At 43.6% G+C, this 12,033-nt stretch overlaps 1 protein-coding gene across 3 annotated transcripts in view; it reads left to right on the plus strand.

Annotated features, from left to right (window-relative positions):
* The window catches only part of Unc79 (unc-79 homolog, NALCN channel complex subunit), a 233,189-nt gene extending 222,845 nt beyond the window's left edge, over positions 1 to 10,344 (plus strand). For all 3 annotated transcript variants that reach the window (XM_028781705.1, XM_028781702.1, XM_028781703.1), the window contains 3 exons: positions 601 to 678; positions 8,355 to 8,396; positions 9,747 to 10,344. In XM_028781705.1, coding sequence (XP_028637538.1) covers positions 601 to 678; positions 8,355 to 8,396; positions 9,747 to 9,947 — 321 coding nt within the window. In that variant the 3' untranslated portion in view covers positions 9,948 to 10,344. The remainder of the gene's footprint in view (positions 1 to 600; positions 679 to 8,354; positions 8,397 to 9,746) is intronic.
* The last annotated feature ends 1,689 nt before the right edge of the window (positions 10,345 to 12,033 follow it).

Here is a 12,033-nt window from a genome sequence, read left to right on the forward strand (position 1 = left end):
CAAACAGTTCTTGGTACTAAAGAAATAACTGCATTTATTGGATCACAGTTAAGTGACCAAAAAAAGAACTCAGGGATCAAATATTATGTTATTTTGAAGATGCCAAAACTGGAGCTTTACACATTATGCTGGAGATTAGCATTTTCATTCAATGTCAGAGTTTTGGTGCCTGAGCTTTCCTCCGAATCCCTCTTGGCATTCAAATGTTACAAATGAACATGTTCCCCAGAGCATTTCTTACATATTTTCTTACATACAAATTTTAATTATTTTTTTTCCTGAAAAGTTTATCCAACCCAGTAAGGCAGTCTAGTAAAACCTTGGAGTATTAAAAATCCATCCCTGAGTATTTCCAAGGAGGGACACAATCTCATTTGAATTAGTGTGATTATGGCTACCATTCCAAGGCCGTGGGAGCTTTGAAAAGTCTGTTTCTGGTGTAAGGTTACAGAGGTGAATGGAAATCACTCTCTGTGGTCTTCAGTTGTTAGGCAAAGAGAGCTTCTGGACGCAGGGAACCAGACCTCTGTGGCTGCTGACGAGTTTACAATGTTTCTAGTTCACTGGGAATGGAATTGACTTTGGCGTTTGTTGTTTCAGATGGTGGAAATGGTGTGTCTCCATGTGATTAGCTTAATGGAGGCGTTGCAAGAATGCAATTCAACCATTTTTGTCAAGGTAGGAAAGCTTATGATTTTTACAAATCATTTCATATTGCTAAAAGTCAATATATATTTGTTTTTGAATGTATGATCCAAAGAGGAAGGGAAAGAAGGGATTTGGTTTAAACACGTAGAGCTGGAGCTAGAGGGGCTGGTTTCTAAAATGTGGCTCGTAATGCTGTGTCTGCTCTCTCTGTATCATTGTAATACCGTCTTCCATGTCAGACCGTGGCTGTGCATAACACAGGAGTTACAATACAGCAAAGAAATATTGCTATAAAAACTGCCTGGTGACATCACAAATCAATTCGTGGTGCCCTACTTGGCACAAGTTATCCAGAAAACCAGCGAAATCGCTGTGCATTGTCTGAGGTGACACCTGCTGCTTCTGTCTGACATAGTTCAGCCTCCTGTGTTATCTTTTTAAACCAGTACATAGTATAAGAAGATAATTCAAGCTTCCATCACCCTTCCAGCAGGAGCAGCGGAGTACAATGTCAGGAAAGAGCGAGGGGGACCTATAAGAAGAGCAGGGCTAACTTTGCCACAGGGAATAAAACCTGAGAGACAGAGCTGCACCAGATTAACCCTACTCTTTACCTTCTAGTTCCCTGTTCCCCTTGGCATCCAGTCATCCTTCCTCTTTATCCCACGGATGATTGCTCCTCCCTGGTCACATCTTTTCTTTCCTTCTACTCTGTATTCTCTTGTCTCTGCCTCTGCCACCACTGCCACTTAGCACAGGACGTCGGCTTGGAATCAGGTGCTATTTCATTCCTTGCATTGTTCCACTCTTAGTTAAAGACTCTTGTTACCTCGCTGTCTCAGGCCGTACTGGAAAACGGCAGCCCTTTTGCAGGGAATGCTCAACTGATACCAGCCGCTGCAAGGTCTTTGGTTCAAATGGAGGAGCTATATCTTAATAGCATGTCTTAATATGGGAAAAAGTCAACAGCGTGGGAAAAACTGTCAGTTGGATGATCCCACCTGATTTCATTTTTTGGCAGTTTCTTTGAAGTGCAGTTTATATGGCTTTGCGTGTGCTGAGCGGAACATATCGAAGTTGTACGCTCTGATGAGCCTTGGCATCTTTTACTTCTTTTGTACGATTATTTATTTTCATAACTGCATGTGCAGATGTGTAGGTGTGTTCTGCTATGGAGTGCATGTGTGATCACATGTGTGTGCGTATGTGGGATGCGGCTATGGAGTATGTGTGGAGGTCAGAGGAAGAATTTAGAAGCCTATTGGCCCCTGGTCCCTGGGTCCCTGGGGTTGAACTCAGGTCATCGGGCTTGGTGTTCAGCATGATGTGTCACCAGCCTGACGTCAATTGCTTCTGTGACCCCATCACCACAATCAAGAGAATGAACATAGCTGCCACATCCAAAGTCATTTACTGTGAATGGATTCATACCTTGCGTGTTTCTGCCTCCCTTATCTTAGGACCATCCGACGGAGATTAATCTTCATTGTTACTTGCGTTAGTCGGCTGTTATGTTTCTTTTTGACAGTAGTCCATTGTATGGATATGCTAGACACTGTCTACCCATTGCTGTCAATTGGACGTCAGTGGTGTCCGGTGTGGGGCTCTTATAAAAGCTGCCGTGAGCACACACATATACATGTTGGTGCACGCGCGCTGTTGTATGCCTATGCCGGGTAAATATCCAGAAGTGATTGCCGGCTTGTTGGTGTGGCTATCGTGACAGACGGTCTCCAAGGTGCCTATGTTCCGTTACATGCGCTATAGCCGTGAAGAACATTCTAGTTCCTCCGTGGCATTGATATAGTAACATCTTGATCAGTGTGCATTATTACTGTGATATTGCATACATGCATATATTATTATATTGCACACATGCATATATTGTGTGACGTAATCAGTTTTAACATTAGTCACTCTGAGAGCTGGGTACTAGCATCTTGCTGTGGTTTAAATTGTATTTCTCTAATGCCAGCTGATGTTAATTTTTTTTTTGCTTTTCTGTGTTTGTTATGTGCTTGTTATCTGCTTGGTGAAGTGCCTATTTGCCCATGTTTGGTTGGGTTGAAGTGTTATTCGTATTGAATTGAGAGACATAAAACCTGTGTCCTTTCATTGTCTAGACACTGCTGAGGATTTTTGTCTTGGCAAAGTATCATTCATCAGATTTCTCTCTTCCTTTCCCATCTTCTCCGTCTCTCTATTTAGACAGTGTCTCATATAGCCAAGGCTAGCCCTAGAGCTACTGTGTCCCCAGAGCTGGCTTTGAACTTCTGGTCCCCCTAATGCTGACATGCACCACCATGTCCAATTCTCAATTTAAAAAATAATCACTTTGATATTGTAATTCTAGAAAATCTTTGCCTAATCTAAAGTCATGTAAAATTATAGCCTCCCCTCCTTGTCTTGCTTCTCCCCCGACCTCTTCCACTTTCTTTTGTGGCAGTGCCTCCCTAGGTAGCTCTGGCTAGCCTTGAACTCACAGCCCTCCCCACTCAGCATCCCCAGGCTGGTTTTATTCGTGCTCAATCCTGTATCAGATGTCTTCGTTTTACCCCAGTTTTTATCTGTGTTCTCTTCCATACTCTTGCCTGTGACACATCCTGAGATGATTTATGTGTGGTGTGAAGTGTGGAGTGAGATACTTTTTGTGTCTACCGGGTGTAATTATTCCAGTGGTGTTGTTAAAAATACTGTTGATTTTCTATTAAGCGCTTTTACATTTTTGTCAAAAATCAGCTGGCATATGTGTATATGTATATGCCTGGATCCTTCCTTCTGGTCCACAGCTCCCCTTACCCCTATGCCACACCGTAATGGTCATCCATGATGACAGAAACCATGGTCTTTCATTCATCCTTTTCAAAGTGATTTGGCATTTATAAGGACTTTGCCTTCACAGGAAAGTTTTAAAATTTTTAAAGTCAGCTTGTCAATGTCTACAGGACTGCTCAGATTGTTACTGGGATTTCGTTGAATCCTAAGGTTGGAAGAAATTGCAGTCTTATGTCTTGAAATTATGAAATATCACCTTTTATACTTGGCCAATCTTTTCCCTTAAAGCTACTTTGTCTAATGTTGATAAAAAAGTAAGGTAACTCTTTATTGCCTAGTGTTAGGGTGGTAAATCTATTTCCATCTTTTTAATCTATGTTTATAAAGTATATTTCTTGCAGACGGTGTGCAGTCAATTGTCTTTTTAAAAGCATCCAGTTTGACAGCCGCTTCTTTTTGGTTAAAGTTTTTAGGCCATTTTCATTTAGTGTATTTTGTCATATTGTCAGTTTAATTCAATCAGCTTTTCACTTGCTTTCTATATTTCTCATCTGTTCTTTGATCTTTATTCTGTTCTTCCCCCCTTTGGGTTAATTGAGAATTTTGTGATATATATTCTGATTATTCTTTTCTTTGTTTCATTTCTTAAGATGGGAACTTGGCTCATTAATTTGGAATTTTCATTTCAAGCACCAGTGTTTAGACTTAGTTTCCTTTTGGGTGCTGTTTTAAGTACCTTCCCTCGATTGGCTGGTATATATTCACTTTTATTGAGTTAAAAACACTTCCTAATTTCTGTCTTCTTGTTTGACCTGTAGATTTTTTAAAGAAGTATTTTAAATTATCTTCTTAACAGTATTCCATTTATTACTTCTAGTGGTTGATTTTGAGTTTATAGTGTATATTTTTTTAACTTATCATGATCTTCAAGTAATAGTGTAATATTACTTGTATCAATTCCCATTTCCTGTCTTTATACATGTTATAAACCAAACCACACATTATAAGGATGATGACATACTAGAGTGTAACCTAGGACTATGTGCATGGTAGGCAGTATTCTACCATGAAACCACCCTCATATCTTTTTGTTTTTTTTACCTATTGATATAGTGTCTCAGTAAGTTGCCCAGGTGAGCCTTGAACTCATTCTATAGCCCAAGTAAGCCCTGAATTTACAATCTTCCTGACTCAGCATCCTCCAAAGAGCTGAGATTATAGGCCTCCACCACCATGCCCAGGCACTGTCTTGCTGTTTTGGTCTTAAATAATTAACAACCCCTTAAAGGGATTTGAAATAGGCTTTGAATTCACTATATTTTCTATTGTTTTATTTGCCACTTTCTTTTTTAGGGTTTGTTTTGTGTTTATTTATGTGTGGGGATGTGTGACTGTGGAGGTATCTGCCATATGTATGTACTTGCTCGCACCAGAACAGGGTGTTGATCCCCTGGAGCTGGAGTTACAGATAATTGTGAGACATCTAACATGAGTGCTGGGAACTGAACCTGGGTCTTTTATGAGTAGACTTGCTCTAACCACTGAGCAATCTCTAGCCCCTACGTCATCATCTCTCTAGCTCCCGAGTTATTTTCTATTTCTTCCTGCTTACACATCTACCTTCTGTTATCATTCCTTATTTACTTTTAAAAACCGTTTCTCACACCAGCCTGAGAGTAATGAATTACTTTAGCTTTTTATGTCTCAAAAATATTTCGCAATTTATTTATTTATTATATTCAAATAAGTCAAGGTATCACTATGTAGACCTGGCTGGTTTTGAATTTCAATAATCGTCATTTACTACACCTGGCTTGCAGTGCTTTAATAATCCAACGCTCTGGGTACCAGGCTCTGGATACACAGGGTCACTCTGAGAGCTGTTGTGACCACTGTCTGCCTGCTTCTATTATTCCCAGCAGGAGTCTGCGCGCTTCCTACTGTTAGGACACCCCCCCCCCCACCGCGCTTTGAAGGCTTTTCCACTGTCTTAAAGTGTTTGGTTGGAAGCCGGTGCATCCTGGGAGTTTCCTTTACAGTCTTGTGTTTGAGTTTGTTTGTTTTTGGGTTTGGGGAGGCATCGCCACAGTTTCTTTAACTGTTAATCTTCAGCTCCTCTGTCTGACTGTCTCTGTCCGACTGTCTCAGCCATCCTTTCTCTTGATCTCCCTGGAAGTAAGCATAGTGAGGTGGATGAGATACTCAGTAGGCAAAGATTTGCAACCCAGCCTGATGACCTGGGCTTGATGCCTGAGTCCCATATGGCAGGGGAGAAAATGGATTCCTGCAAGTTGTTCTCTGATATCCGCATCTATTCTCATCCTCTCTCTCTCTCTCTCTCTCTCTCTCTCTCTCTCTCTCTCTCTTTCTCTCTCTCTCTCTCACACACACACACACACATTATTCATCAATGAACAATTTTTTAATTAAAAATAAGTGTAACGATTCTTTTAATTCTACTGTCCGCGTCCTTTTGATCTTGTCTTCTATTAACTGGCTTCTCTTCTCATTTGTGGGTCATTTTTCTGTTTCTTTGCCCGACTTGTTGGATTTTTATTTTTATTTAGTTTTTAGTTCTTGACATTCCTGCTAGCTGTTTTTATACTCATTTGAACATTCTTGATCTCATTTGGTGAGATAATTAAATTACTCACAAGTCTTTGAACCTCTCCTGGGCTGGCTCTTCAACTTTGTCAGTTGAGACAGAAGTAGCACTTCTGTAGCACCTGTGACGGAGCCCCTTCTGGACACAGTTGTTCAGTCCTCTCCTCTCACCCATCCAGTGAGCACAGACTCTTCTCGCCCCATGTGACCAGCATGGCTGCTTCCCTCCAGTCACTTTGCAACATCTTTTCCTCAGTATTGGGTGCTTTTCCTGCTGATGCACACTGGTCGGCATTCAGCTGCAGTGCAGGGAGACCCCTAGTAGACCTGTGGCACTCTGTCTCCGTGGCACCCTGTCTCCATGGCACTCTGTCTCCATGTGCAGCTCCTTTTCCCCACTTTTTCCACATGGTTCTCCTCTCTCCAGTTTGCCCTGCAAACTCCAGTCATGTGGAACAGCCACATTCATCTTCAGACTACTGCAGGTTGCCTGTGCATGCAGAATGTCTCTGCAGACCACTGCAACCTACTTCTACAGGAAGTCTCTCTCTCTCTCTCTCTCTCTCTCTCTCTCTCTCTCTCTCTCTCTCTCCTTCTCCATGCCCAGAAACCATTCCTACTTTACCTGGACCTCTACTCTAGACCCTGACTTCAATGTCCATGGCTTTCTTCATCTTTCTTCAACTGTCGCCATCATGCCTCTGTGGTGAAAGGGCTTTGCCTGTCTTTGGGAGGCATTGTGAATTTGGAATTAAGCCCAGACCCCCTTAATGGGTCACACAAGGTCATCTGTGGCTCATGGAGGGTGGCTTAGCCTTTGTTTTCTAACCCCCCCTTTCCATGACCTGCTAAGACTCTTTCTTCTCAGCACTCAGGAGTCCTTCCCAACCCTTATGGCTCTGCACACTCCCACAGCTGCATCCAGGCTTTGCCCCTTCCCAAAGTACCTTGTATTCTTTCTCTGGGGTCACCATGGTGAGGACCTCAGGCTGGGTGGCTTAAATATCAGAAACTTATGCTTTCACAGTCTGAAGAGCTGGGAGCAGGGTACCAGCAGGGCTAGCTCCTTGTACGGACGGTGAGAGGACATCTCTCTGCCTCTCTCCTAGCCTTTGGTAGATCTTTGGCATCTCTTGGCTTCCATCTCTTCTCCCCATGTGTGTCTGTGTCCGGACTCCCCTCTTCATGAGGATGCATTGGATTGAGGTCCCGCTGTTCCAGTATGACCCCACCTTAACTGACTACCTCTTCAGCATTCCTGTTTCCTAATAAGGCCACATTCTGAGCACTGCAGGCCAGGACTACAATACAGAATTTCTGGAAATTCAATTTAATCTACAAGAGCCCTACTGTTGTGTCAGAGCGATGTTTAAAAACAAAAAACAAAAAACAAAAAACAAAAAAAACACAGAGTGAAGTGTCACAATGCCTATCCGTTTAAGAAGGTGCCGAGAAGAGCCATCGTAAACCAACATTTCCAATTGACTGGATTGGCATCTCTTGTCCCATTTTCTAAGTCACCAATGAGGACACATTTCTGGGGACACATCCCTAACTTCCTTCCGTACTTACAAAGTGATGAACATTTATGAACATTTTAATGGGTAGAAGGGTGAGCAAGAGATCAAAGCAGAGAGCAGAGAGCGGCTGCTGGAGAGTTCTCATAGGGTCCTATGACCCCAAGGAAGGAGCGCTTCAGAGGCAAAGCAGAGACAAACCCTGTCTCGTGGGTACCCATCCTTTAAAAACTCCCAGCTTATCTTGTTTTCTGAACTCTCTCCATAGATTTCCTTTAAAAAAAAAATCTACCCTCTGGCTCCTCCCGTGCCCCTCTGCTCTCCCCCTCCACCACTCCCGTGGAGTAGTGCAGGCTTCTTGCCTTTGCGTCCCACCCTAGTCAGGCACCTCCAGGGCTCTCTTTTTTCTGTTACGGATACATTGTATCTCAGCGGTGTTCCGCACACTGCCCCATGATACTCTTACCTGCTCCAGGCAAATCCAGTTGCCACTCCTCTCGGAGCCTCACTGTAAAGATCCGGAGGAGGAAATCCCATTTCAAGAAAATAAGGATTTAATTAAACACATACACATTGAATTTCCCTTGCTTGGTAAATTCAAGAGAGCGTAGTTATCTCCTCTAAAGTGTGTGTTTTAAGCAGCCACAGCAGGCTCACATCTCACCGCTGCTAACAGTGACTCTGTGGCAGGCCCACATCTCTTGTGGTGCTGAGCACATTCAGTGCAGCCTGTGATCCCTTGCAGTAAGGGATACGTATGTGGGAGAATGGAAGACACCAGTAACTAGCCTTCTGTCTCTCTCCATACAGCTGATCCCTATGTGGCTACCAATGATTCAGTCAAATACCAAGGTAAGTCATCCCCTGGGCTGTCTGGAAGCTCTGTTCCCTCCAGAGAACCTCAGAGCATCCCTAAAAGGACATTACTGCTCCCTTGACTACAACGAAGGAACCATTTTGGTCTATTCATGGTCTCTTGGGCTGATAATGCAGGCAACTCTTGGCAGATAAGGGGCTTACAGAGGAAGTCAGCAGGGGCTCTGGTTCTGCTCACTGTGGATTTCGGAAAAAGCACTGGCCCCTAATTAGAGGACAAACCCTATTTAAGAAGATCACCATGGAGTCTAGCGCAGGCTAACCCAGTGATATCATGTGACAATCTGGGATGGAAAGAATTCCAGGAAGAAAGGATAACCCCAAATAAATGCCAGAATAAATGCTCAGAAAGACCTGAATCCCTTCATTCTACATGAGGAAAGTTGGGACCATAAGGAACAGTGACTTGGATAGGGTCCCAGATCCTGGAAGGGACACCCCCCCCCCCCCCGAGTGAATGTATTTCTCAATCTTGGGTCTCACTGGTGGTGACATTTTGGCACATAGCTCTTAGTGACAAATATAGTGGGGCTTGGCAATAAATGGCAGAGCCAAACACTGCTCGTCCACACCTAGTGCCTGTCTGCGGTATCTGGAACGTTGTGGGGAGGAAGAGGCAAAAACACTCTTGCTGGATTTCCTCCCCTAGATTGGGAAGTCGTGCTAGTGGGAGGAGAGGGGTGTGGACTCAAGACACCTGGGATGTCAAAAGCCAGCAGGGCAACTGTCAACAGAGTGTGCTTGGTAGGGGAGCTGGGAGAAGGATAAACTTTGACATGGTCTCTCCTTGTCTAGTGTCATGGAGACGGAGAGACCATGATAATAGTAAGATGGACTGACCAGCTGCTATGAGCCAGGTTCCCTTCTAGAAAGTCTATCAACTCACTTGTCTTATGGAGCCCCTGAAATAAGTGCTATATCCCCACTCTTCCTGGGGCAAAACCCTAATACAGACTTGTTTCCACAACTTCCCCACTTCAGAGCCTGAGCATCTAACCACTGCATCAGCTCAGGCGCCTGTGCTGAACGTGATTGGTTGTTCAGGCGCCCATGCTGAACGTGATTAGTTGCTCAGCCCAGCGCGGTTAGTCCCAGGTGCCGGGCATCGGCTCCATGCTCCCATTGTAGCGAGTCAACACGACCTGATCAGTATGGATGCCATAGAGCAGGATCATCTCCACTCCCTTCCCCCAGCACTGCCAAATTTGAAGGCATGCTCTCTTCAGACCCGGTCTGATTTCTACCTGTAGACCGATTGTCACGCCCATCCCCACCTGACCTGTGCACTCAGCAGAAAGAACTGACCTGTCTATCCTTTCTTAACAGCACTTATCTGCCGGCCTCCAGCTTCGTCTCCAGGCCATTCAGAACAACGTGAACCACCACAGCCTAAGGACGCTGCCCGGCTCGGGCCAGAGCAGTGCTGGCCTAGCAGCCCTCCGGAAATGGCTGCAGTGCACCCAGTTCAAAATGGCCCAGGTGGAGATCCAGTCCTCGGAAGCAGCTTCTCAATTTTATCCTCTATGAGCGGACTCCTCGGCTCCAGTATCAACACACTGGCTTAGCAATAATGGGTATAAAAAAACAAACAAACAAACAAACAAACAATTTGATCCAAGCAGGTTGGGGAACCTTGGTACTGTACACTCTTTCTAGTTTAGTATAAAGACGTGCAAAGGCCGGAGAGGGCCACAAACGAAGCTTTCTTGCTACACATATTTCTGATGACTCCTTGGGCTATCTGATTAAGTGTTTCCTTACATTATTTTTTAAGAAAAAAAAAAACAAACCAAAATCATTTTTCTTTATCTAACTTCTATTTTTTTTAAGAAAAAAAAATAGACTGGTGGGTACTCACAGAAAAGTTGTATAAAGTCCCCCTGTTGCTATTTTTGATGATAGAGAATAAATAGGGTTTTTGAAACCTTTGTAGTGTTTTTTCTTACAAATCCACTCTTGGAAATGCAATAATAACAAAACAAAACAAAACAAACAAACAAACAAAAAAACAAACTAAAGTCACCAGAATCCAGTGACACTTGACAGAAGCTTTTTGTCATTATCCCTAGGAAAAGAGGCAGCTTGCAAGGAACATTACAAAGTGCACTTAGAAATTAGGAGGCTAAACTGTGCAAATTGGTTTTTTGTTGTTGCTGTTTTTAATACACTTTCCCAAAACCGTCTGTTAAGTCGTATTATTTTTAAAACTAGTTTTTCAACTCAGTCGTTCTGGGCTGGGCTTTCTTAGAAGCTTTACGATCATCCTTTTAGTTTCCTGAGTCATCATCTTATTCTTTTATTAACGTTTGCCTAGGACTCCATTTAAAACTGTACATTGCACAGTGGACCAGAGGAAGCCCTGCACAGGTTCTGAGCGCCGCCCCCGGAGTTACGTTTTTATAAAATGAAGTTTTAACCATATAAGAAGACTAAGGTTTATTTATACTTTTACCTCAGCATTCTGGAAGCAACCTCTCCCCTCCCACCCTCTCACCCCCCCCTCACTGTCACACACTGACCAGAGAAGACTTAGTATACATTTAATCTGAATGCTGTCATACTATTAAATGCATTTTTACTATCTTTGTGAGCCTGAGGTTTTTAAAACTCAGTTTCCAGGGTTAGCATTTACCTCCTGGCAACCATCTCTTCAGGACTTTTACAGATCTTTAACTCCTCTAAGACCGAAATTATTGAGAGACAAGGGCTTCTCTTCTTGTCTAGTCCACTCCCTTTCAAGGACTTGGAAAGCACAAGAAAAAATCCCTTTTTAAAAACGAGTTGGTTAGCAAGAGCCTCCTCCTCTGTTCTTCTGGGAAGCCTGATATGCTTCTCAGAGTCCTAGGCTGTGTGAGTGCTCCAGGGAGGATCACAGAGCTTGGTGTTTCTGCGCGCCTGCAGGGATCCTACTGGTTCATCTAAGAGCATCAAAGCAACGCTGTTTGTATCTTACTGACATATTCTTTGGAAAGGCCCTCTTGCTTAGTCAGGACCCTCCTCTGCCCCCCAGCCATGCTTGACTGTGTTTCTGTGAATATTCTGTGTTCCAGTAAGTTGCACACATATTAATTTCACTTGCAAATGGTGAAATTAGCCTTGGAAGCATGTACCATCCTATCTCCAGAGGATGGCACATACTATGTGTTTAATAGTATCTGCTGAATCGGGTGCATTTAATTCTTTGGTGTTATCCAGTGGGCTCAGCTAGGGCTCAGTTGTCACATTCTTCTCAGGTTCAAGGATTCCTAGAAGGATTGCCCACCAGAGGAGGAAGTTCTAATCAGTCTCCTGGGGAGTGGTTTTGTTGACCTCCCCATCCAGAGTCCGCTATAGGCCCCAGGCAACCTAATTCTTCATGGTCACATCCCAACCTTAGACAATGTCAGCTCCTTCTCCAACATGTCTTCACTCTGGTTCTTTGTATTTGTATTCTCCGTGTGGGCTGGAGTTGCACCCTTAACCCAGTCTTAATTCCAGTTACCACCTACTGTGTGTTCCCACCCAGACATGTCTTTCTCCTTGCCCTTGAGGACAATGATCATTTTATTGCCAGTTTGATACAAACTCTGTCCCTCTGGTCAGTATATTACGACTATTCATTGGTTGATCAAGA

The sequence above is a fragment of the Grammomys surdaster genome, unplaced genomic scaffold (genome assembly GCF_004785775.1).
Source record: "Grammomys surdaster isolate TR1022 unplaced genomic scaffold, NIH_TR_1.0 516, whole genome shotgun sequence".
Classification (NCBI taxonomy): domain Eukaryota; kingdom Metazoa; phylum Chordata; class Mammalia; order Rodentia; family Muridae; genus Grammomys; species Grammomys surdaster.